The 27,988-nt window shown below is 40.2% G+C and overlaps 1 protein-coding gene across 3 annotated transcripts; it reads right to left on the reverse strand.

Moving 5' to 3' along the window:
- Positions 1-119: 119 nt before the first annotated feature.
- Positions 120-27,969, reverse strand: Cph (Chronophage). Of its 3 annotated transcripts, none has more exons than XM_066389345.1 (4): positions 27,233-27,969; positions 10,803-11,094; positions 10,239-10,465; positions 120-3,674 (listed from the first exon to the last, which is right to left on the reverse strand). In XM_066389345.1, the coding sequence occupies exons 1-4, from the start codon at positions 27,267-27,269 to the stop codon at positions 1,675-1,677; spliced, it is 2,556 nt and encodes an 851-aa protein (XP_066245442.1). In that variant the 5' UTR covers positions 27,270-27,969; the 3' UTR covers positions 120-1,674. The 3 variants fall into 3 exon arrangements, with proteins under 3 accessions (XP_066245442.1, XP_066245440.1, XP_066245443.1); XM_066389343.1 differs by having other exon boundaries at positions 10,803-11,097; XM_066389346.1 differs by lacking the exon at positions 27,233-27,969 and adding an exon at positions 17,881-17,914.
- Positions 27,970-27,988: the final 19 nt, after the last annotated feature.

A 27,988-nucleotide genomic window follows, 5' to 3' on the forward strand; every position in this document is an offset into this window, starting at 1 on the left:
TTTTACCACAAACACTTAACGCGCATTCGCAATACATCTACTGCACAGTGGACCGACCAACAAAAATTATGATCAACTGGGTATCTATTTAGGATGCTTTGGAAAGATAAACTAATGCCAAGTTTGTAATAGATTTTATTTAAATACACACTGAAATAGGTAATCAGCTTAGGAACACTTTTATATTAAATATTTTTCAATGTAGCCCGTACAACTTACTGTGCTACAAAATGTCCGTTGACAAAAGAAAATATTCGAAACAACACTTTCAAAAAACATGTAAAATCAACCGCAATAGGTAATTTTTAATGAAATGTACCGCCAAACCTTTTTGACTGCGCCTTATTGAGATCAACAGCATAAAGGAGAATTTTGATTTAACTTATCACCTAAGGAAACACATGCAATGCTCTGTTGACTAAATTCGGTAAATCAGTTAACAGAATATTGAATATTGTATCTCAATTATGTTAATACAATAACTGATATAAATTGCCCGGCAGTAACCACTAATTTAGTACTTCGGCTGCAATCAAAAAAGTAAACTAAAGACGAAAGTTGTATAAAAGGTACTGATAAGGTAAACTGGCCGATTAATAAAAATATCCTTAAAGACCCTGGTCCTCAGTCATCTAACTTATGAAACACTAACAGTTTGCCTAGATTACATTATTTTAGAGCCATTGAAGAAACATTTTCCATTTAAGTAGGTTTCAGGAGCGTTTGTAGGTTCAAATTGAAGAGTTGTTCTTCAATGACGTTACAATATTTTTTTTTTGGAAATATTCTTAAGATGACACAAATTCGTATACTTACTACAATACTCTAGACAAAAATCTTGTACGCTGTTTAAACCTATACCAGTTTCCTGTTGAAGCAGAAATTTTTATTTGACCCTGGATCGGTTGCTATTTGTTTTAAGTATCTAACACCAACTTGAAAAACGTTGTGTATCTGTACACCAGTAATAATATTGATAATACTATACATTTTTTAATTTAAGTAGTCCTTAAGTAGTTTCACATTAAAATACTGCCTTTTTAATAAATACTATTTACAGTCATAGCCTATGTCATACTGGCCAAATGATATGATAGGGAATGTACATGGGGTCGGTAAAATTCGAAACGCGTTTTACTTTTAAGTACGCACACTTGGTACTGATCGAATCTTAAACGCAACCCTCAGTCTCAAACAACGAAAACTTAATCTAACTACAAATATATAGTACAAATGCAATACGATAAACTCAATGATAATAATAAAAACATTGCTTTGGTATGGGTTACAAAAGAACAACACTATGCCGATAAAAAAACCGTTTTACACTATGTGTTACAAAATATAACAAAACGAGTCTTGCGAAATTTCCCAAAGAGAAAATCGGGGAAAACTGGAGGCGTGAGGTTCTCGTTGCGGAACAAAGAAGTATCACATAGAAACATTGGTAAATCGGCTTCAGTTTTCTCAGATTTAGTGAAAATTCACAAAACGTTAACACGTTCTCTGGAAACGTTTCCAAGCCATCATCTATAGTCCGAAAAGTTTCTGGCCGAATTGGCATTAATTCTGGGCATCGATCAACAAAATTACCTAAAACATTCCAATTGGCGACTAGTACGTTAAACTGGGGGGAGGGACAGGGAACCTGGGGATTCCGCCCCAGGGAAAAAGTCATGTAGCGGCTTCCTTCGATGCGATGCTCGTGGAGGAATCCTCGTCCCCGCTCAACATTGGCATGCTGCTCAGCAAGTGACCTTTTCCCTGGTTCACTACACATTTTCTCATGTGTTTCTCTAAGGTAGACGGTACCGAAAAGGGCATTTCGCAGAACCTGCACCGGTACACGTCCTTTCCTACTCTGCCGTGAGTCTTCATGTGCCTGGTGAGCTTCGAGCTCTGCGCGCAGGCGTAGGAACATAGCTCACACTTGTAGGGTTTTTCCCCGGTGTGGGATCGTCGGTGTACAGTAAGATTAGAACAATTTTTGAAAATTTTCCCGCAGTACTCGCACGTGTCGTTGCGTCGAGACTCCTTCTTTATCAGTGGATTGGGCAACAAGGAACTGGGTCCCGGGATACCTTTGGTCTCTCTCGGCAACCCTGACAACCACCAGTCGTTCCGTTCCAAATCCATCTTCAGTCGCTTCGTTGCTTCGTATGTGTCGTTAAACGGGGGAAATAAGGGCAGGGGCTGCGGCGGCGGGCCCACTAACATCCCTTTGGCGAACTCTTCTCGGATTTTCAGCTGCGTGGCCAGAGACGTGTTGTTGTTGTCCCTGTCTTTGCTCGCTTGCATTTGCAGCTTCAACGCGGAACTGCTCTCTTGCAAGGCCTGTTTGTAGGCTTCGCTGTATTGGGCGATGTTGCTTAAACCAAACTTGTCCATGAGTTCGCCGACAAGGGAAGCTTGGTTAGGATTCACGTTTTTTGGCCCTTGACTGGGAACGCTCAAATCTTCCGCCTCTTCGTCTTCAGGTTCCATGTCCTCTTCTTCGTCGTCCTCCTCGTCTAAGTCCTCGTCCTCTTCACTGTCCTCTCCATCTAACGTTTCGAGCGAGCCGGCATTGCTAGTTCGGTCTTCCGGCGTCCTGTGCACCTTCATGTGCCTCTTGAGTTTGCTGCTGCCCGCGTAAGCTTGATTGCACATCGTACACTTATAAGGCAATTCTCCGGTGTGCGATCTCCTGTGCACCTCCAGGTTATTGAGGAAGCGAAACTTCTTTCCGCAATATTGGCAGGCGTGTACCGATTCCGGTGCGGTAGAGTTTCTAGGAGAGCCGGGTTTCCCCGGGGGCGTCGACGCAGATTTGGGAGTGTTCGCTAAATGCTCATCTCCGCTGCTTTTGTTGGGCGGTGACGTGCTGGGCGGTCTACTCGAGCTGTTTCCACTGCTCAAGCTGTGGTTGTTGTTGTTGTTTCCTGCCGCGGGATTGCCAGCGCTGCTGGACGAACTGATGTTATTGTTTGGAATAATTGTGTGTGGCACTTGCGAGGGCGAGGGACTTGTAAAAGGCGGTGAAAGCTTCCTGGGGCTCGGGGAGCTCGCCTGTGCTACCCCAGGACTTGTTGTTCCTGCTAATGCTCTCAACCGCTGTGAGTAAAAATCCAGTTGCGGCTCCAGTGTTAAGGGTTGATTGGGGGTGTTCCGATCCCTTGGAGGTAAACTGTTGACCGAACTCGATCTTTCCGTCACCGGGGACGGAAAACTGTGGGGCTGGGCGGCCACTGCGGCCGCGGCCGCCGCCAAATTGAGGCCGTGGTGTCTAAACTGCTCGCTGACCAGCTGATCGATGCGGTAGTGGTGTTCGGGTCGCGAAAATAGAGGTGCGGGAGGGAGGTTGGGATTCATCCCGTGACTCATCGGAGGCAAAGGTAACCGTAACAAACCGCTAACGCCGAAGGGGTTGTGGAGATCAGGCGGAGGCAGCAACGGATGCCTCAAATTAGGAACTGGATGGGGCGGCACCCCGGATGCCCCAGACGAACACCCCGAGGAGCTGCTGGAGGCCGAACTCGAGGAGTGATTGTTGTTGCTGTTACTGCTGCATTTCGACGATCCCGGAGAGGATTCCACGTAGATTTTGATGCCGTGGGCGTGTTGGACGTGTTGTACCAGCCGCCATGCCGAGTGCAGACGCGCCTTGCACGTACAACAAACGTAGTTGCTCGGTTCTGAAACAAACAGAAGAAATTATTAGTTAAGCGGAATGCGCACTGGGAGAGCACTATGCTAATGTCTCATTGTATGCTCATGAAGACACACACCTTCGCATTTAGTGACGCTCTTTACCACACGGGCCGCCTTATGATTTCGTTGATAGATCGGTACTGTTTAAAGGTCGTATCTGCATATTACTTGGAGAGAAATCTCATTTCGGTATATACGGGGTCGTTGTGGCGGTCACACGGGCTATCAGATGTCGGCAAGCCATTACGCCCCCGGTCGGGGCGCCGTCGGGCGGGATAATACAGTGAAAAATCGGAAATGAAATATTGCTCGGACGTTTGCGTTGGAAATTCACAGTTCACAGGGTGTGCACTACGTGACGTGCCTTCGCAACGCCATCGCGGACCAGCAGTGCCATCAGACACTTTTATATGCCATCACATATCGAAACCGTGTTCCTCCACGGGCTTTTCCGCTTCCGCGGCCGTCTTCGAGGGGCCCCAATTTAAGGCGCGATCGATTCGCTAAATTACTGGGCGAGAACAATGCCCATCGCGACAGAGAAAAGAAGCTGCGTATCACCGTGCCCGTCATTATGTTCGACATCCGATTGTCGTCGTTTGGCCGCAATTCTGACCTCAGATTTGTGCATTTATCCATGGTTCCTAGCGATTATGTCAGATGCCTCGCGATAGCGAAAATGATGAATCGACCAGACTTCTTTGCTATTGTTCGTTATCCCGTATAAATAATACGGGATATATTTAATCTTACACGGGCAGAGAAACATGGGATGACGATTTGAAAATGCCGCGGGACTGTTCCCTGAAATACGGATGGGGAGCACGACGGATGCGTTAACTGCCCCGTGCTCGCTTGCGCCCCCCCAGCTACCCAAAATGCGTGACCCTAAATGGCACCCCCGCTTGCGACGCCTCGCTTTCAAGCTCCGAAAAGTCGCTTTGCGGCGGTACCACGAGAGCTACGTTTGATTTTGAAAAATCACCTAAAATCCAATGTTGGTTGCGATTATTGAGCCGGGAGCGATGGAAGGGGGACGCTAGGATAACCTACCTTAACAAAAAATCGGTGAACGCGTGCTACGTTGTCTCTGCTACGACAGAGCGATTAATGAGCTCGAAAAGGGGGCATCTTATACCATTGTTACCAGCACACGTATACCGGTTTTAAATGCGTTCTCATCTGTTCATCTCTAAATTATGAACGCGCGAGCTACCCATCTTTTTCCAACCCGTGCCGTCCTCCCTTTTACGGCACGTAGTCGTGTGGACAAGACAAGGTGATTTGAATAATTAGCCGGGAAGGGGGCTGCTCTCGGGCATCCCCTTTTTACGTGCGACAAAAAAAATTAAGATAACGCATCTGCTCTGTGCGAGAAGAAGTCTTGAAATTCGTAGTTTATTAAGACGCGTGAGTCACGGGGCATTGTCCAGTTTAACCCTATGCCACATGTCACCCTTTTAATGTCCTCTAATAGAACCGGCCAGGCGTATAAAAAAGTTTAAAGTTCTCTAATCCCCATGGGGGATGATAATAACGTCGATGGTCATCAAGTACCGGGACATGTGTCCCAGCGGGGGGCCAAAAACAAAAGATCCACAATTGCGCCAGATGACAGGCCTCCGATAACGTTAGAACCATACGAAATCGATGTACGCTCATGACGGCGGTGGCAGGGGGACGTATTGAAAAATTTGCCCATGGGGCATTAGAAAATTCGCTCATAAAAATTCCAACAACATAAATCAGAAGCGCCGCGTTTCGCATTTTTCTTGACCCCGTAAAAACACATTTCGGGGCCGGCCTTAAATCTTTGGCCTTCCTCGGACTCGAATAAGGGTGTGGGAGTGCCCCCTGAATACGAGATACGGCTTTGGACAGGCCACAAAAGAAACGCGGGTTTAAAAATTTGAATATCGCGGTCATTCCGGCCTTATCTTTGGCATTAGGGATATAATCTCGGTGAATGTTGTTTGACGGATGGGCCTTTAAAGCTCCTTTAAATTGAATATGTGGCCGGTTCGGGTGTAAAGTAAAAATATCCCCGAGATTAAGGATATTGATCTTGGATCTTATTTGATTTTCGGTTGGAGTTCAAGTTCGAACATAAATGCGAGGGCCGAAAGTCGAATCCGGGACCTTTAAGACGTCAGGAGTATATTTGGTTGCCTACGCTTGGCCTCAAGCAATTTTTAAACGAACTAACGGGCCTTTTTTGAAAATGTAGGAACCGGCAGGTATCTCAGCAACAAAGCTTTTTCCAACTTGCGTTGCTACACAATATGGTCCGGCTGCCGCGGTTCGCTGCTGCTATCTCCTAAACCGCTAAAGTAGGATAAGTGAGACAAACGTGGCTAAATTTAGCGATGAACTAATAGTTTGTTTGATGTAAGAAACATCAGGAAAAAATAAAAATCTGATAAAACAGTTTTCGAAAAATTAATGCAAAACACGTGAAGATAACAACTCGGTCTTCATCGTTTTAACTCCGGACCTGATCTTTTGGTTTTGGTTTGAAAGCGCTTTCTCCCTAATTCAACGACGCGTTACAACAAAACTGCACGGTCCGACGTTTCGTTTGAAGAATAGCCATGATCAGACTTTTTGACGAAAATTTCGGCCAGGGTTCGCCATCGAGTGCGGAAGAACAGGGCTGCGGACGTACGACAAACTTTCAGTCGAAAGGGCGACAAATAAGAAACCGCCGCATTATGTAATGTCGAATAGCGGCATCACAAAGGAGGAATTATTGGTTCTTGTATACGGAGTGTCTGACAGGCTGAAACAGTCTGATTGCGTCTAATTGGTTAGAGATAAACACGCATCCTATGAAGCATATTTTATACTTATTTGCCCGTATTCAGCAATCCCACCGCAAACCCGCTCTTGGTGCGTGCAATTAAATGACGTGACGTAATTCGTAATTATGACTTAAAAACTATGACTACGCATGACGTCAAACGTGTTTGCCTAATCGCGTCAAACACACGCCTCAGATCAAATAAGACAATCCCATTACTATCGGCTTATTTCCAAGATTTTGTCCCAATCCCTTTTTTCCTCGACGTGAGGGGGTGAAAGGGTAAAGGTTTTATTAAAAACAAAGCCGTCAACCCCTGTCTCCGCTATTTATTAAATAAATGTCAACGCCCAATGCGAGTGATATATTATTAGAAATCTTGAAAGTAGTGTTTTCGAACCGACATAACAGGTAGATGCCGACATTCTCGATCTAACAACAGTGTCAACCCTTGTCCGAGGGACATCGATCGAATTGAATCGCCATCGGCCTTTGTGATTGATATATAAGCTATCAATGACATTTGCGGTGGTAGAGAATTCATAATCATGTATTGTACTCCCCATTTGAAAATTCAATATAGGGGAGTCGAAAACTGAAAATTACATGGGGATGGCTATCACCGGAATAACAATAAGGTTATTTTAGACACTTGTTACTGATTTTATAACGAGTATCCGATGTTACCCTCGGGCTAACTGGCGGTTTTCTCTTCCCGGAATTAACGAATTATCGATCACGTTACTCGGCACCACAGTAAATTCTTCCCTTTGACGGGCCAAAGAAAACATTTCCTAAATTAACAAATCTGTCACTTCTCGCAGACTGTTTGTCAAGGCAACATTCAATAACTTCCCGAGGGCTTGTCTCTCTGAAGTTCGACTCAACTTCAGTTTTTTTTTGCATTCTGAACAAAACCTAGAACTCATTTCCGGGGTCCGGCAGCGGCAACAGATTGTCTCGAAAGGGCGGTTTTAAGGAGTTCGCAAGATGTTTGCCCCCCGAAACGGCGAACCCTCTGTCTCGCAATCGCGATAAGTAATCGTGCTTTCGTGAGGTCCTTTGTGCCCCAGATCGCGGCCACATTTTAAACGTATGCTAATGCCCAAGCTGTGTCCCAACTGCTGACCGTGAGTGGAAATTTTAAAAGCCCAGTCTGGTGCTGAAAGAAGAGGATTAGAGAGAAGTTTTGATAAGGGCGAGCTAAAAGGGATTTTCCGCGGTTCAGCAGGGACGTTGTTGTTTAATTAAAACTGTCTTTCCGGGAAAGGTCATTGTGAAAAGTGAGCAGCGGCGGTTTTGCTCGAGTGATAAATAGGACAAGAACAGAAAAACGTTGAAGTTCAATGTGCGTGATAATGAGAATAGTGTCTTGAACAGGCGTACGGTTCGGTTCGGCAGGTTGCGTTTAATATGACAGAAAAGTGTTTCTTTTCGTGCTATAAGCACTGCAGAAATAACGCAAAAGGCACTAAATTATCAATTATGGCGTTTTCTTTCTGGGCTGAATCATGTGCAAAGACGAGATAGAGGAAAATTATCTGCTGCCTTGCAAATAAATAAAAAATGGCATTGGAGTATGGAACGATACACTCAGCTAAAATCACGAAAAATCACCGTGAGATGATTAAACAAAAACTCTTTAAAATTGCCACTTAATCATCGGTCGAAATTTCCAACAATACGTAGAATTTGATTAACTAATGAGAAAATTATAGAAAAAACAAATTTACGGCAATACATATTCCTGTTTTTACAAATAATTGAATTAGCTTTGACACACCTAATAAACATTTCCTCCCACTATGTAACATTAGTACCAATACAAACGTCAATCCAAGATGGCGCCTCCCTACGAGGGCCTTCCGTAAATATACCGATACATTGCACATTTAAGAACATCGCTTAAACGCCGCATAAGAAATCGTCACGAACAACGTTAACTACAGCATATGAATGAAGACATGAATAATGTCAATTTGCATAATTGGTTTAAATTATAATCCCCGTATTAATGAAGTTCTAACGTTAACCTAAACTTTTGAGTTTGTCTTCGTAAATTTCGTTTAAGATAAAACTCCGTGACACAGTCTATCTCACTTTTGTTTGTTGTAGATCTTTAGCTATAGGTTGTTCAGCTCAAAAACCGATGTACGTCATAAACCTCGTAATTTCGGTGCCAACCTTCACGTTCAAAATGCAAATTTTCAAAAAGAGGAATTCGCCTCTAAGTAAACGATAATTATGTGGATGAGCTGCAAATAGTACTTGGACCTAAGGGGGACCTACTCGTTAACGTTTAATAAAATATCTAAACTTAACACGAACGTAAATAATGGAAACGTTAACAACAATGTTGGTAACAGGGTGCGGTGTCGCCAAATTCGTCGGATGTTTGTCCGTTGTGACGTTGTGCCTTCCCCATTCCGCCATTTTATTTTGCTGCTACGGTTGTGTTTACTGAAGTAACATCCAATTTTTCGCCGTATTCTATCAAAGTCCCCGGTTTATTGGCAATTTCTTTATCACAAACTATTCCTTTAAGAACACGGGCTAGTGTGAATATATTCCACGTTTATTATTAGTATTTTTCGATATGCCAAAGCAGTTAAATAGCCGATGTAAGGAGCTTGTTGCTTCTTTAAGAGAGAGCATTTTAAACAGGAAAGGAGCAACAACAGCCCTTTGTTGCCATTGAATCCCATCAAAGAAGTATGTTTATTATTTTTATTAAATTTCGCAGATTGTACATTTATTTTGTTATTTGTAGCGAGTAGCTGTAACTTTGAAGTTAAACATCAGCACCGTTAGCTCCATATCCCAGGCAAAGAAGAACAACGAACTATTACCGTAACTTAATTTTATTTTCTAATTGTGCGATATTGAATATAAATAATTACATTTAAGATAATATGCCTAAGCTTTTATTATTACCTTTATGCTCTTTTTTTTTATACGTACATGTTTATCTCAGTTCCGTGTAAGAAATACTGAATTAATCATGCAAACGGCATTACCGCTGAATTTAAGCGTTATGACGGGCATCGGTTTTGGCGCTGGACAACCTGTACGTTAAGATACAATCGAATCAGTCCAGTTCACTGCTGCAAATGCATTGGATCAATATAAGTAAACTTTTTGTATTTGTCAATCAAACGTTGGCAGGCTCTTATTTGTATTTATTGCCGTTCGTGTTAAAATAATAATAATAATAATAAATTTGATAAAGGAAACAGGAAAAGAAATAAGTAGAAAACTGGTCAAATGCCAGAACAACCTCAAAAGCATATCAACCAATAGCTCACTGAAATGGGGCTGGGGTAAAGTAACCCAATATTATTTTCCGTCAATAAAGCACTAGTCATGTGACTTAAACCGGTTGAAATCAATTGCCATTAAGAGCGATGGCGAAAACAGCAACAAAAGATGGCGCCATAACGAGAATCATTCTAATCGCTCCTCGGGTGATTTGCGCGTAAGCAACCAGATATACATCGAAACGTTTCGCACACGTTCTTTCAAGGACTACTTATCTTCCTTCAACGAGGATACTCGTAGAAAATTGCCCAATTTCATGCGCGTAATTCGAGAAATTTTGCAAAAAACCGAGGCTGTTTCCATTAATTATATCGCAAGACGGAGAAAACAGTATTTGAGCCATCGCACCATGACAGATCAAAATATTAACATTATCCATGAAGGATGAAAATATTCCTCAATAATAATAATAAACTTCAAAAGAACTCACCACTATGTGTAGTATTGCTTTCAGCGTCCGCTACCTCGGTCCGAGATTTTTTATGGGAATGCTCCTCCGGAGAGGAGGACGTGGTGTCCAGCCTCTCCTGCTTGATGATCGGCTTGCGATCCTCACCGTCATCGGTACTACCGGAAGTGGTCAATGGTGACGAAGCTCTTCGTTTCGGGGTCGAAGACGCCGCACCATCAACGCAAAGATCACTGGGGGCCGGCAATCTAGAAAAGAAACTCAACGATCAAAAATCGCTCCGTTTAGTTGACTTGATTTTCTTGAAAAAACTCTCGAAAAGGTTCTTGAATCTGGAAGAGTATAATGTGCCTTGAAAAAGATGTTAAAATAGTTCAGCCACGTGATCTTATGTCATTTTGACGTGAATGTCATTAGTGATGTGTGTCGGCATCGCATATAGCCGAACTGCATAGGTCAGACTATTTTGACGTCATTTCCGGGGAACGAGACTCAAGAATTTTGCTCTAGAACTTTTCAAGAGGATTTCCTTTTTGAGGGTTTGTCGCCATTTCTTAGCTATTCTAATGTTTTAAAGGCATTTACCTAGGACTTGCAGGTGGTGGTGTATGCACCCTACTGCCCCCGCTTTTCTTGCCGCTAATAGGAGCAGATATGCTAGGTCGCCTAGTGTTGATCGTGCTTAAAGGTAACGACCCATCATCGTTGTCCCTTTCCCTATCTGCGTTGACGTAGCACTGGCCGAAATTTTCCTTGTTGCAGGTTTGGATTTTGTGCTGAATAAACCGCACTATGTCCGAGAGGGCAAACGGCTTTTGACAGACTCCGCAGGTTAAAATATCCTGATGGTCATCTGCTAGTTCCTGCCCGTCTGCGTCTGCTGCAACAAAAAGGAATATTGATTACACCCATAACAGCTGCAAGAAAGGCATTTGAATATCCGCCCCCCCTAACGCTTTCGGTGTCGTAATGACACTTCAGGCTGGAGTTGCCCGAACCCTTCACCCCCTAATAGCGACCCCTGCGGGGATTAGCAATCACCGGATTTTTCATTCTTCTTTTTAATTGTCGGATGTTGGGAATCGGGGCTTTAATAGCCCGGGAAAACAACGCAGAAATCAATCATCTCAATAAGGGCAATAAAATCCCTATAAGAATACATTACAATACATATTGGCCAGAAAATAGCCAATTTGAGATCCCCAAACAATTTTGTGATTCTCTCGTCTGTCTATAAGAAGGCATCTCGCCTGACAAATTGGCCGAGCTATCAGATATTCATGTCTTATCGCCCTTTCACTTTATTTTCCTTTCTACATTCTGACCCCCACGACGGGCTGACCAATAGAAATATTTACGGGCATCCGCAAGGGTTGGCCGCGCATCCTGGTGGTCAGTACAGGGAGTGGTCATCTGCAGGGGTTGAAGGCCACTTTCCGTCCGGTTGGGCAAAAACCCTTTGCAATTACTTGGAGTTTACCTTCAAATGGTCGGCCAATACTAGTCGAAGGAAGGTGGACAAGGACTTATGTGGTGGGTTGGTGTCATCGGGACTGTAGCAATAAATTACGTTTTGCAAGGAAATATGCGGAGATATTTGCAGTGTTTTTTTTTTCGATGAAGCGACCAGAAGAGAACATTGTTGCAACAGCCATTTTGGCATTTTGAAAATACGTTCCCGAATTGAGACAGACACTTATTGATTGAAGAAATATATTAATTAGAATTGCACGCTCGTCTCTATGGAAACGTCGAAATGCAGTCCTGTGCAGACATGTACCATCTTCCGCGCTTCTTAGGCAAGTGACCATTCCAGGCTCAGATTAGTTCAGATTATCGAAAAGCCGTTTGGCAAATTTTGGCCACTTTTTCGTTTTCCTGCCAGCAAACTTAACGCTAAGGCTATTCGCGGATTTTTTCACTCAACTGTGTAGCTTAAGTAAATTGTAAACTGCTCGTTAAAAAAGAAAGGCTCCAACTGAAGTAATACCTTTGTCGTTTTTATTGTCGAAGCTATTGAACGAGTGACCCCTATATAAACACGACTCATTATGTTCGGTCGATCTAACAGTAGCTCGAACCCTTTGACCGCCATTTCTCTAACAAATAGCGTCCAGGTGCGGAGTCCACGATCACGATCTGGACCACAGGACAAAGCCTCGAAAACAACGTTCCTGTATTGTCTACCCTCTAGAAAGGCGGGCTCTGGCCTTTTGGCTTAAGCGGAAACGTAGTAATTAAAGCCAAACTAAGTCGTTTTCGAATTTCATAATGCCCCTAAACCAGTTTTAAACACTCATTGTTTGAGTGCCCGAATTTGGAGACATAGATCAGCTAAGTATGGAATTTAATCACTTGGAACTTTTTCAAGATGAAGAGTAAAGATGCTGGATGAAAATAATTCCTATAGAAATTAATTATTTTAATGAGGTCGTTCCGCTAATCTTCGGAAAGGCTGCCCCGGCATAAGTCAACAACATAGACGAGAGGAGTGAACAATATATTCGGAGGGTGGAAAACCCTATTTATCGACCAAACTGCCCTGTTTGTTTCGGCGAATTTTATCGCCCACATTTTTGGGCAGAGGGTAACTTTTATCTTAACTTGATTTCGTGTTTACTGTAGTCAATCCACTCATTGAATTAAGAGCAGAAAGTGTGACAAGCTCGAATCCCTTTGCGGCGAAAAAATGAGATTATTTTGACACTGACCACCTAGAGGCAACGATGAAAAAACAAAAGGAAATCTTGTTACCGTCGATCCCCAGAAGGATATCCAAACCTTCGTAGTCTCGACATCCGGACAGGAATAAGATAAATTGCGAATGTGATGTTTCAATATGTTTTTGCTTTGCCTAGAAAATAAGCCTTCTTTTGCTTCTTTTATTCGAATTTAAAGCCAAAATCTGCCCTGCTTATTGGAATACAAATACGATGAATTTCGTACATGCACCCCGTAGAGGAACAACCTATACGTTATTGTTGTTGTTGCGACGATAGCAAAGCAAACATTTTCAAAAATTACACGTAGCTTCCTAAAAAAAAAAAAAATCTTCCCACTCATGCAGACAATACCTAAACAATTAAGTACTTAATCAACGACCTCAAATGTCCACCGGTGGTTCAATCACAGCAAATAGGACAGATAAATTAAAACAATTGCAGGCCATTAAAGCCAGATCTCCTGATTAGAAGTAGCCACGATGGTCCTGATTAAAAGTGAGAGAGACGCGATAATGTCCAGAAACGTCGAAAATTACGACCTTTTTCCCGGCTCCGCAATGCTGCTTGAAATTATTTTATTGGCCCTCCTCAAAGACAAATGCAGACCGGGTCATGACGTTTATCGCCTCACTCTTGCCGCTGTAGTACTCTCCCGAAAGACCATTAAACCAAAATATGTAACTTACTCATAGCAAACAAGTATCTGAGCTTCTTCATGGCTCTAGACACTTAATACACCTCATCACAAAACACTAAAAAATTGGACCCAGTGAGACGTGCTTCATAACACCCTGTAAAAGATACTGAAGAAAGATCATCACAGGTAAAGCAGATAGGGTGGTTCGATGTAGAGAGGGGGTAAAACTACCCTCAGCCTCGCGCTGGACCCGCGCCCTTAGGGCAGGATGACAATACGGTTTAGTAACTTGGCAATATTAATGCTAATTCTGTATAATTTTTTTTCAGGGGAAGAGGGCAGGTAATGAGGGAGGAAAAAATATGTAATTTTCGTTGAAAAGGTATTGGGGAGTTGTGGAACAATGTAAAAATAATGAAGGGAGTTATTTAGAGCTGTAGATTTTGGTATTAAATTGGCGGCCTAATATATTGCATCAATCACATTCTTGACCCATTGGCACGCTACTCCAATTTTGAATTAAAAACCTCCCAAAAAGCCTCAAATTGTATTTAGGTAAAATGTCGAAAATCCGAAACCTTTCCGGAAGACACTTAGTCGATTAAAATTAGAAGTATTGGTTTTGACAGTTGGCTCATTATTGGAGAATTTTGACTCGTCGGCACACCACTGGAGACCTCAATTTTGAGTTGAAAAACTACACACTCGCACGAAAAACTTTGACAATTGAGAATGTGAATTTCAAATGTTTCAGAGTCACTTTGCTCGGTGGAACTTTCCAGTAAAAAAATACGGACTTCTTGATGCGCCACTGAGGGCCTCAATTTTGAGAGAAAAGAATCTAAAAGTTCTTAAATCTCTGACAAACTGAAACTTCGGGCGTCTTTAGAAGACTGAAAACAAAAAGGTTAAAACCCTTTTATATTATCACTCAAATAATTACCCATATTTGGGGTCGGAAACCGAATTTGTTTAACCCGAGAACACCTTGCTTTTTGCTTCCCACAACCGGTACATTTCTGGTAAATAGGTCAACAAAACCAGCGAATCCTTAAACTTGGTTCCCACACCCTCAAAAGGCTAACTTGTCACCGAAATCTGTATCATTTTTCATTTTATAAACATAAAGCGATTGAAAGGGTATTGGAGCAAACATTTGGCATTATTATTGTCCGGTGGCAAAGGGTTTGAGCGGTCAAGTTCGTCCTTCTCTTGCATTCCCACACACACCATTCTTTCTGCGGGTCTTTGAGTTTCGATAATAGAGCGTCTGTTGCGAATTGATGCCGATGTAAAACGTAATTTCTATTAAATAGTGCTTGGAGTTGAAAATCTGAAAAGGCGAATCGATAATTCGCCAGTTTGTCAAGAAATATTAGTTAATGGAAGATAAAGAAGGGACAATTATATTGTTGTTCCTGTGACCCCACCTGGCAAGATCAGCTGGTTTTAATTTTTTCCACTAAAAACAAAGAGATACTGCTGATAATTGATAGGTGGCGCCAAATAAATTTTTCCGCAAAGTTTACAACATTACATTTTTTAACTTTCTTGGAGGGAGCACTGCTTCTGCATTTTTTAACTCGCCTTTCCTCCAGTCTATAAACTCATTGTTCACATCACCCACGTCCCATAATACTCCATCTGCCAGGTCAGTAAATTCATCGTTTTATAAACTACTGAATGTTATCTGGACATCTCGAGGGGCCGTTTAAAGGAATCCAGGGAAAGGCGATAGCTATCGCGAAGAGCGCATTACAAAAGGAAGCTGTTTTTTGTTGTCGAGTTTGTTTTTAATTTCTCGTTGAGCTGTGACTGTTCGGATGATTTTAATAAAAGTGGAGGTATTGACAAAAACGTAGGTGATGTTAATCTTATAATCTCACATATAAGAAATGCGTTGGAGTTAAGAGAGCTCCATGGGAATTGAGTTACCAAGAGGTGCATTGTGCATCTGTCCTCTCCTCCCGGATAAGTCATTATTTTAAAAATAACCAAGGGTGAAAAAAAGGCGACTTGGTAATTGAAAGAGATCTATGTCCTTAGGAAAAATCTCACCCCTAGTTTTTTAGGGCCAGGTGTGTAAAAAAATCGCTACCGCTGAAGGAATTCTCACACACGCAATTTTTTTTCTAGGGGAAGCTTTTTTATGCCTGTGAGAAAATCTCCGCTATTCCCAATGACCAAAGGATATTAACACTTAACAAAAAACCACTGACCTTCCCCAGTTGGAATTTTTTCTCGCATTAGCAGATTGCAATCTTTCACTTTTCTCACGATATAATATCTTCTCGTTCATGTGAACTTTAGCATTACTCACGTATGTGCTCGCCAACCATTGATAAGGAAATGTTTACGGTCGAAATGAGAGCATGCCGTTGTGAAATGGGCTTTTGTTCTAGCCGCGGTAATGATGGTTCTGTATAGGTTCTCCAATCTGATGCCCTTTCGAATTTTTACCTCTACAGAGAAATTTCGGGCAAGGTGTGACCCCAGGAAACTCCCACGCTTCTCAGAGCTGTCAGTCACGCTCCAGAAAGGGATCGTAAAAAGGGTCAGTTCATTGAGCGCCAAGGGACAATGGTCAATCGGAGACCTGCGGGGAAGGTCACAAAGCTCGATGTATCGTCGGGCTTGAAATTGAAAAAAATTTAAATAAGTAATAACGATGTGCTCGGGAAAAAGTTTCGAATGAAGGGCGGTAGCGGGGCCAATTAAAATTTCGTGCCGTAATTAGTAGGGATGTGCATAAAGTTGGTCTAATCTAATTAAATAGTGAATGCAACAGGAGTGGATTTCTAGGAAAAAATAACAGTGAGGCACAAGTTTGTTAGTTTAAAGTTTGTTTCTATCGAAAAACTGACGGTTTTATAAATGTATTCTCTGCGATTTGTTATTCTGGCGAACCATCAGAGGTGCGACTGTTTTGAGGTACATTTACCATATTGAGTTTTGGAGCTTTTCAACTCGGAATTGGGCGGGCAACGAAGCCTTCGAAAGTAGCCAAGTTTTCATAGATTTATTCCTACATCTCCAGGACAATTAATGCTGCCAAGTTCTTTATGCAGCACGTCCTTACTTTTACGTCGGATTAAAATTGGGGTGTTCAGTAAAACCTGAAACGTGTGAAACAAGCTGAAGCAACTCGTTCAATCAATCAGCAGGAATTAATGTTGTTCAGCTCTTTAAACAACGCGTCCTTACTTTTGTATGAGATTAAAATTGGGGTAATCATCGGAGATCTTGAGATTTGGATATCATAAGGTTTTTATTGAATGCTATGAAATTTGAAAGCTTGAAAGGTGCGATTGGTTAAGGCTAAAGTAAAATTCCCATGAGGAAGACTAAATTTAGCGTTTAAAGAAAAGTTCGTCGTAATTAAGCATTACAGTTGCCACAGTATTGTCTCGGAACGATTACGATTTTCTTCCCGTTAAACGTGTTAAAAGAGCGATTATTTTTTGTTTGAAGGACAATAATGTGGTCCAAGAGTCAAGAAAACCACTCTTCCGGTTTGATACGCATCGGTACGCTGTCTTACTGCTAAAACCGTACTACCGATCTTTTGTGTCCAACAGTGAAGAAATGTCCAGGATGTCGCTCGAATTTTACGTCAACTGGGTTTTCTAATTACTTAAGCTGGTTAATTAGAAAGTTATCTAATTCGTGGTTTTATGGGCGTCGCTTTTTGCACGCTCTTAACGGGTAGTTGAGGGAAAACGCACTCGTCCGGATGTAGAACCTCTAGCAGCAATCGGGCAGTGATAACGGTCATCAGCCCTAAAACTCTACAAAACGAGTCACACAAAAGAGAGCCCTTTGCTTGACCCTTACACCCTAATTCTCTTAACCCTATTGGCTCAAGATGTTGCACCCTGTCGCGATATTGTTTTGACTTGTCCAATGATTCGTAACGACAAGGGAATTACAATAGGATCTTGAGAAGGCGACATTTTGTTATTGTTATGGCGGCGTAAATTAATGGCAGTTTTTGCCACCTATGGCCAGAGTCGAAGTTTGGTTTTAAACGCAATGGAAAATTGTCACGCGAAGATCACTCGGTATAATTCAAGCAAACAAACTACACGTTTCGCCATCTCCTTTCCGTGAAAACCCACTTAAAACTTATCTCTGTAGTGTCCACCTGCAGGCGAATTTTCTTTTTTTTTGCTATAGAGAACTTTTTGCTATCTCACATTACCGCGATGTGTGAGATAGACGGAAATTCCTTATAATAGAGAAAATAGATATGTACTATTATTCCTATCGATATAGACCCACTTAACTTTGACGTAGTGCTCACGGTGACCCCATGCATCAAGCTTCGCCATTATGGTCTAACCGACTAATCGCCGACTATGTCAATGGGAAAAAATGACCTTCCCTGACTTTAAAAACCGCATTTCCATTACAAAAAAAGAAGCGATATGTTATACCATTCGATGTAGGTGAATAATATTTACCTTTGATAAACGTCCGCATATGCGGGGCGCAACTGATAAGATAATGCTAATAACCGACAAACCGTACTGGCCACGCATTATACCCGCTAAATTATTATATCCTGTTGTATACAGGGTAGACAAAAACTTCGCTACTAGGTATTAGTTTTAATGAGGTATGCGTCACGAATCATTAATAATTACCTAAAAATGCCTGACAGTGTCGTAACTCTTGAGGCAAGAGGGTAATAAAGCCCGCAAGGTTAGAGATTTACGGCTAAAGATATAGGCATTTAATAGAAATAGTACGCTCAGTCTTCTCATAGATCATTACCGTTAATTCAAACAGTAAATGTGCTTCATCTTTTCTTGAAAATGAAAAATCTTAGTGTGTCACAGGTAATTTTGTTTTATGGCCAATCAATTTATACCTTAAGAGAGTTGAGATGATGATGGTGTATGAGACATTCGGGTCAGTAATACGTTATGTATTCGGCTGGCAATGGCTCCGATATCTCCACAATGGGCTAACTTTGGGCCTCTCCAACCCCAATATCAAAAAAGCCAAAGCCCGACTTCGCTTGACCATATCCTTGAAGTGCGGTTTGTCGAGAGGAAGTTGATAGCTACTATCGAGCACCGACGATTTCCATTGCAAATTTAAACCAGTAGCCGGACATATTTTCTTGGCCATAAATTATAACAGAATGATTAACACTTTAACCGGTTAAGATAGATATAAAACAATAATAAATCAGTGCGTGGGAGTTTTCCCACTAGGCCATAGATTTATCGAAGTCAAACAAAGTTGCTGGTACTACTCCATGGCAAAGGTGCATCTCCGGGAACAATTTGCCTATAAATTTGTCCCCGAGAGGCCTGTTCGGCCTTAAAGGAAGTCGCAAACTTGGCCATTTTCAACCAATATTCCCGTTGAAAAGATTTATTATTAGTGGCCGTATACGGTCATCAATTAGATCGATAACTACGATAAGTAGATCGATATCGCGGACTTCTGGAGGTAGCTCCGTTTGTTAACATCGCAGTTTTTAGTAAGGCTGCTTGTTTCAGTCGACAATAAGGGCATACGTCTGTGCTCAGGCTATTCATTTGAATCTTAAACGAGCCTAAAGGATTCTTGGGCAATCAACACTTCAACAGGAGAGTTCAACAGCCGGATTTCAATACACCCGCTGCAATAACCTTTCATATACAATGTTTTATTGCCAACTGTACTAAAAAAATCTATCAATCGTTTAAGTATTGCCGTAAAGCTGTAATTAACTGTCTACAGATTAGGCTTAATAACGAAAATAATCGTTAAAATTTAGATAAAAAAATTGCTTCCTCGAGGGATAAATATAAAACGACGAAACGTCTCTTCATGGGGGGATTTCAATTAACATTCATGAAGCTACTGGTCATGTCTATGATGCCATCACAATTCTATTTAACGTTCCATAATGTTTTATTGGCTCTTATATCGAGATGCTGCTGCTTGTGTGGCGAACCTCAGGCTAATTTCGAATTTTTTCATGTTTACCCTGTCAGATATCTAACTGTGAAAGAAATGCGAAATTATTTTATACATTAAAACTAAACTCGGTGCCTGTGGTAGTTTTCAGTCCTCAGTCCTAAGTCTTGGGCCCTGCGCGATGTCTTTTCTAAAATCTGGCATATTTTTCTGGATTTACTTTGCCATCATTTAATCATGATATACAAGGTGTCTCTGAACGTAATGCTATAAATTCCACTACGTATTCTAGGTCCCAAAATATGACAACTTTCTACAAACATATATCAAAAGGCGCTTCGTTTTCGATTGCAGGGTATAAAAGGTTGGTTCCTGATGATGGTTTTCATACTGATATTTTCGAAACGTTTCAAGATTAAGTAATGAAATTTTGTACATTATTGTAACTTTTTACGTTCTTTCTGAATCTCTGGAACAAAATTGCAACATTTTTTCAAGGGCGAGTAATACAGAGAGGGTAGTACTTAAAAAGTGCCTAAACTTTTCTGTACTTAACTTTATTGACGATTTTATAGGAAAAGTATTAAATTTGAAGATTTTTGCATGAAAAAGATGCTCTTGTTGAAAGTCGAAATTTCCAATAGTTTTCGAGAAAATTGAGATTTAACAAATCGGTAATTTGATTAAATAAACATCAGATTTAAAACCCAGTTGGCCTTGAAATGAAACAAAAGATATGTTTGACAGTTCCGTATATGACAGCATTTATTAATAAACTCTGGTGGTTTTTCGTTGTCACCGGAACAGTGTATAATTACAATTATTTTTAAAGAAAATGAATACCTTTTCTACGCTAAATTTTAAATTTAATGTTTATAGTTTATTGTGCTACCATGTACGGAAACGTTAAACATATTTTTTTTGTTTCATTTCAAGGCCAAGTGGGTTTTAAATCTGATGTTTATTTAATGAAACATAGAATTTACCGATTTGTTAAATCCCAATTTTCTCGAAAATCATTGGAGAGTTCGACTTTCAAAAAGAGTACTTTTTTTAATGTAAAAATCTTCAAATTTAAAACTTTTTCTATAAAATTGTCAACAAAGTTAAGTACAGAAAGGTTTAAACATTTTTTAAGTACTATCCCGTTATATTACTCGTTCCAGGAAAAATGTGGCAATTTTGTTCTAGAGATTCAGAAAGAACATAAAAAGTTATAATAAAGTACAAAATTTTATTGCTTAATCTTGAAACGTTTCGAAAATATTAATTAAAAAAAACCATCATCAGGAACCAACCTTTTATACCCTGTATATTGAAAACGAAGCACCTTTCGATATATGTTTATAGGAAGATTTCGTCATATTTTGGGACCTAGAATACGTGCTTGAATTTATAGCACATTGCTAGAAGTTTGCAAGAAATTTTGCATTGTAGTCATTCAACTGCTTGCAACTGATTATTACAGATAGAGAAATATGGCTAAAAAAACTAACCCAATTTTGGGCTGCGAAATAACTTTCGGCATGTGCGAAGGTATACCTGCTTCACCAGTGTCCTTTCGTTAATTAAATTTCAGTAAAAAAATTTTAAATTATGTTTGGCTTTGATTTGTCTTTCGGCACTATCAAAGTGGTCACAGAAAAAAGGTTAGAAAAGAAAGGGCGAAAATGATTATGAAGGAATTAAAAGTTACAAAATTGTACTTTTACACGTAAATTATTCAAGTATTTTTCGTAGAAAATAAATTTTCTATTCAATTACCATCTCTCTGTCTTATTAAGTCTTGTCAATTTTGTGCACTATTAAATGCAGACCCCTTTTTGTAGATTTTTCAACGCTTTCATTAGAAAAGATGTCAAACTTATTGTGCTTAAGACTTTGGCGAAGATGTTATTTTCATACTCCTGTAGTATTATATGGACGATACCTTATATGGGCGGAATTTACCCACCGTACACTTGATGACTTGATTAGTCACCACTCTTCGAGCCAGCGTCCAGTCTTTTTGCACTGAACATTCCTCAGGAAGCATTTAATTTGATGGAACTTCTGCATTAATCAGCGGAGGAATGCTAAAGGATTTAAGAGTATCTCAGGGTACTTAAGAGTACCCTAAGTGCTTAAGAGAGAGGCGAAATAAAAGCACTAGAGTTGGACCAAATCTCATGCTGGAATAGTCAATTCACCTTGATTTTTCTAGATCTGTACTCTGATGGAGGGAAGTCGGTTTCGCGGATCTGTAAGTAATTGTGGAGGATCGCTGCAGCTTGCACGCTAATGTTATGAGTTTCCTCAGACTCCGCAACCATTCACTAAATATGCCAAACGTACTTTCTATTGTTCTTCTTGCTCTGCTGGTTCAATAATTGAAGGCGTTTTTCTTTTCTCCTTAATAGAACCCATCAGGACACAGTCGAATTACGTTTTTATGGAGAAAGAATGCTGCGTTAGGTGCAAAAAATGTGCCACAAAATCGTACGTTTGTGCAAAGGCTTTGGGTAGAAGGATATCTAGATGACCATTTATTAGTGCTTGCCCCGACCTGCTCGCTTTAAACACTGCAGGATCGTAACTTGCACCTGCTGCGGCTAAATATTATGATATCAAAATTTACCATAATTTTGTACCGGCACCAAGCATTCAATTCCCAAATTACTACTCCCCTAAAGCTCATTTGATTCCAAATCAGGAATTCTTGACGTTACCGATAGATGATTCTTTTGAAACGCTGCGTACTCACATTGACGTAATTTCTCAAACACCCTGTATATTACGCAGTAATTGCCAAACACCGAAAAACCTCTAAGTGAAATCGTAAATGACGTGCAAAGAAATCTAAAATGTGTCCCTATTTCGTTTAGGTGCATCTCTTGACCTTCTTCATGCTTTCTGTGGTCTTCCCAAATGTCACAGGGTCAACTTATGACCGGCTTGTGCACTATCGCCTGATATTTATAGTGTGGTTTGTAGCTATTATTGTACGTGTACACGATTGTGGGAAGGAACTATAGTAATGTTGTTATAATCATCCATGGTCCGTAAAATACGGCCCCACATGGGCGAAGAAAGCGAAATGTTTGTACGTGGTATACTTATCTCTGTAGAGGCAGATAAAAGCTCGTTTTCGGGAAATTATTAATTCCGAAATCGTTTATGACGGGAAGTAACGATTTAACAACACACGGCCTGCCCCAAATTTACAATTATTGCTTGAATGGTAATTTGGCTGCTTGAGCGAGTGCAACCCTTAATGTAAGGGTAAACGAACGCGGTCACTCACAACAATCCAGTTTAAGATCAATTTTTTACAAATTTGTACATAAAGAACTCGTAAACTCGAGACTTCCAAGTACTTTCCGGTTATAATTAGTAACCACCATCGTCATCAGCATCATTATCATCATCGAGCTGAAGAAAACCAACTGTCAATAATTAAACCTCAAATTTCGAAACGCACTTCTGCCATCTTCAAGTCTCTCAAACGTGTTTGCTCTTTTTGCTTCGCCATAATGTCGCAACCGAAGTTTGGCACCTTCGTGTTTGACTTTGGCTCTTTTTTACAGCAAAGCAAATACACTTAGTTAAATGGTCAATTAGTGGTGTGCACTGGCCAAACTAAAGTAGCCAGCTGTTGTTTTAAAATAAAAGGATGTGTGTGTTTTATGCAAACATCGAGTGTGAACCAGAGCTTTGCCTATAAGAATCCCAGACGTTATGGTTTAAAACATGAAACGTTTATTTGTGCCAAATCCTCGGTAATATATGGCCTTCTCACTTTTTTACTTGTCTGTGATAAATCGGAATTTAATTCGTCAGATTAGCAATGCGGGCCGAAATTGCCAAATTGAATAAGGGATTTATTTTCTGGGAGAAAAAGTTAAAATTTTGGATTTTTGGTGTAGATAGGTGATAAAATTACCAAATGGAAATAGTAAGCAAATTTTCTTTGCGGCCGTTTAATTGGTTGTAATTGATTATTACTGACATATTGAGAACGAATTTGAGCTGCTCAAAGTAGTCGCAAAATAAGACAGATAAGTAAAGATTTAGATAAAAGTAAAAAGGTTTTTTATCCATTTAATCTACAGGGTGTATCAGAATTGTTCTTCCAATTACTTACTGTAGGTTACTGAGACCGAAATAAGAAGTAAAGTCTATATAAACAAATGTCTAATTGGCCTTTAGGTTCGAGATACAGGGCGTTAAAGTTTAAGAAAAAATTTTTTTATTTTCTAACTTCCAGACGGCTTAAAATTTGTTAACTAAATTTCATACATGAGTTTAGCATATCGGTGGGTATAATTCAAAAAATTATCAGCTTTAACCATTCACCAGTGGTGGAGATATGGGTGTTATGAGTCACTCAGTATAAAATTTCGTTTAAAGTAGTCCTTTATGCGCTCCAATGTGTTCAGCAAATTTTTTGTCTATTCTCAGTTTACTATATTTCAAGTTGTTTAGTCATAAAACATATTTTTTTATTAAGTGCATTTTTACAATTCAAGTAAAAGGAAGAAATTTCAAATTTGTTCATTTCATAAGCTCTTGAGATATTTGAAACAAAATTTGGGCGCAACTTCAGTATATTGACGAGTATAAAACCAAAAACTTCTAGCCTTTGTAAATTAGCCCGTGGCGGAGGTTTTTTCTTAAACTTTAACATCCTGTATCTCGATACTAAATGGCAATTAGACATTTGGTCATTTAAACTTTATTTCTTATTTCGGTCACAGGAACCTACAGTATAATAGTTGGCAGGGCAATTCTGACGCACCCTGTATACCCTGGCTGTGACTCACATTTCAAAACCAAATCTCAGTTTTCGCTCAATTTCTTGAATTATCTACTTCATTTTCTGGCTATTTATGCTCACTTTCATTTTCTACCAATCTGTAATAATCAAATGCAGCCAGTGGAATGATCGCAATGCAAATTTTCCTGCAAGTTTTCATTTTGTAATTGTATGACTTGCTGCATACTTGTTCTACCTACTTCTGCTTAAATCTAAAAATTTCAAACTTAAAACTGTCCAATTTTAAAGTGTCTCACGAAACACAGGTGTACTTGTTGTAGACACTTGATGTTTAATCGTAATGGACTCAAAATCAGCAGTTCGATCACTGACGCAATTTTTCCGACCAAAAAGTTCACTTATCACACCATATGATAGGCGAAAAAAACCTGAAGTCTGAGTTACTTTTTATCATTTGTTGTGTCGGAAGTGCGTGATTTAACAAAATTCTATTAGTACTACTTATGGAGTTTTACATTGGACAACATTGGACACGGCAAAATCATGAACAATCCTCTCCCTGACATCATGACTTTATCACGTACATATATTTATACGAGGGACTTAATAAACATGTAATAGGCTATCAAATATTTGCTTTTCAACACTTTATGGATCACCATTTACCTTAAGCTTTCATATATTTGTGTGCATGGCACAAGATTAGATAAAACTAAGGTGAAACTGATTCAAAAATAATTTTCCGAAAAATCATTTCGTGTATTTATGGAAGATTTAATAGCTTAACCAAATACTTCCCCTTTCAAGGCACGTTCCAGCCGCACTTCAGGGCGAAAAAAACTGGACTTAAAGGGGTATTTAAAAGAAGATTCACCCTCCAATTTGCATTTTCACGGGGGTTGAGAAGCGCCCAAGGAATTGGGTTTTGACTGGCACACGACCGCTCTTTTGTCCACTGTAATTTATGGCCTCTTAAAATGTTACCTGTTTGTAGTGGGTACCTGACCCAAGTAAACAAGACGTTAGTCATTATCGGGTGTTTGACTTCAATGATTCTTGGTCTGCAGGATGAGCCAATACTGGGTCATCAAGTTTATCTCAATTATGTAATTTTGTTTAGTAGCTACCATAAAAACTTATTGCTTGGTAGGTGAAGAATCAACTCCCACGGAACAAATTAAGCTAATCATAATTATTCAGATCTGCCAATGCCGCACCACAATGCCCAATAAGTACTGAGTAGGTTTATTGCGCATGCCTTTGATTATATTGTCCTAATTTAAAAAACTTTGTCCTCCGGAGATTTGTTTGGCGTTTTTTCGGCAATTTTAAGGTTTCAATTTACAAATTTCATGCCATTGTAATTGTCAAAATGGAAAAATTCAGATTTATAAGGAAATTTTGGACACTTCGCATTAGCACAGAACAAACAGAAACAAATGTTCTGCTTTACTCCTAAATTTAGGCAATGCGTAGTATTATAAAAAAGCGTTAAAGTGACACATTGCAGGCGATATTATTCAATGACTAGCGAAATGAGTAAGTTTGTCGGGTATTATGAAGGCCGAAGGATAAAGATTTCCGTAGAGCTTTTATTTGTGGTTTTTGGCAGGTTTATGGTTGTCTTAATAGTTTTTTTAACACCTTACGTATTCACAGGGTGATTTTAAATTGAAGATTTCCTTTCACCACTTTTTATAAGATATTTAGCTTCCGTGGCAAGTTAAAAATTACCCTTTATCCTGCCCTATTCCAACATCTGGACGAATTCGAAGATTTGTAATATGGTTATTACAACAACTATCACATAACAAGTGCATTTAAAATGATTGGTTTAAGGGAAACATACGCACTCGAATGCAATTTGGGATTGAAAATGTTTTTATCTGAAAAACACGGAATCGGTCTAGAATTGTCTAGAATTTTGGATGCACGATTCATATTCACAGGAGAATTTCACGAATCAAATGGTACGTATTTCTGATATTTATGACATCTTTTTAGAGTTTTTTACTTGTAGACGTTGACAGAAATTTCACAGCAATAAAATTTGCCGACATTTCTGTCAATGTGTATTTTGTAGAATTTTAGTGTGGGACAGACGGTAAATGGATTCTCTTAATTATTATAACGGGTGATCACTAGAAAAAACCTCATAGTAGGCGGTAAACCGTAAATGCAAGGTGTTGATTAAGTAATTTACTAGTTACCATCAAACATGTGACTGACAACAGGTGAATTTATCCATGACATATATCTGAAATTTAAACGGCTATTTGAGATTTTTTTTAATCATCATCTTTTACTATTTTTATCAATGTCATTCTTCAATAAGTGATGGTTAAATTGGATGGGAAAGGCGATAATAATGATGCTAAATCATTTATGCGGCACTGTTAAACCACATGACCAAAAATGAGGGGAGACAAATTAGAAATTTTTCAAATTTGGAAAAATTTGAGTTTGAAACGTGTGATATTCTATATATCATTATGATCAACACAAAAGAACACTTTGTTGCAACGATGCAGGTACAGAAATCTGCTATTGCGACCCTTTAAAAAACAACTTTTTGATTAACCCAGAAAATACATTTAGGTCATCAAACAGCTCTTTTCCAACAAAAGAAAACTTCAACCCTTTTGCTTGTCCTCTCTGTCCCTTATTTAGACTTGGGGTGGGCAGTGGTCAACTCTACCAGGAAACCAAAACAGTTAAACTTTAACGACCATTTCAATTTGCCAACTATTGTGTTTTTTTTATTTCTGGTGGGAAAGTACCACGAGAGCTATCGCATTGAAAACGCGCTTTTTACGAGATAATAATATTTACCTACGCACTTGTATGATTTTGGAAATTTCGGCCTCAAGGAGACAACTCACTAAAAGTTATCTTTTATCCAGCTGATTGCGCGAATTGAAAAGCGCTTCTCAGTCCTTATCTTTTACATTAAAAAAAAAAGTTGAATAAGAAAGTTTCTTACCTTGAGCGATCCTCACTGCCGGCATTTTAATTCTCATTTTGCTTTGCGGAAATGTCCTGCAGATCTCAAAAAAAAAACTCGACTAATTCATCGTCTAAAGAGTTGAAGCACCAACGGAAAAATCAGCAAATCAAAACGCGAAACACAACAAACTTCTGCTAAATCATCACTGTTCAGTTTGGCGCACGAAAGGAATTTGTAGTCCAAACTCTAGTCCTAAAGTAGGACATTCGTCCGAGACTATGTCAGCCAGTGGACCGGCTGTCAGCGTGACATACGTAAAGTAGTCCTGCGAAGGGAGGCTGAGTTTCTGGACCTTTGGCTATCTCAATGGTCCAAACGCGTGTGCCGTATCTTCATCCACCGGCCAGCTTTCAAGCCCCATGGATACTTCGGGCCCGGTCGGCCCCGATCGTAAAAGCTCGTTCGGGCTACTTACTAGCCAGCGGTCCTGTAACGTGTGTGTAGTGCGCCAAGTGGTGGTGGGGGTGCTGCGCGAGTCAGGGTGGTGGGGGTGGAGGGCTAGCGGGCATCCGGAAGTTCTGTTCCGGTATGGCTCCGGTAAGTTCTGCCGCGGCAGGATTCACTGCGAGCTTTCGCAGGATTAACGGCGAGCTTTCACGACTTTTGTTTTCTTGCCTCGATTCATTCATTCCTCCTCGGCAGCTTTTTTCCTGCAAACACGACCAATAAAACTGATGCGTTTTAATCCTGCTGATAAGAATGTCGGATGACTAAATCAGGACAATATTTCGA

This window comes from Euwallacea similis, chromosome 4 (assembly GCF_039881205.1).
Source record: "Euwallacea similis isolate ESF13 chromosome 4, ESF131.1, whole genome shotgun sequence".
Classification (NCBI taxonomy): domain Eukaryota; kingdom Metazoa; phylum Arthropoda; class Insecta; order Coleoptera; family Curculionidae; genus Euwallacea; species Euwallacea similis.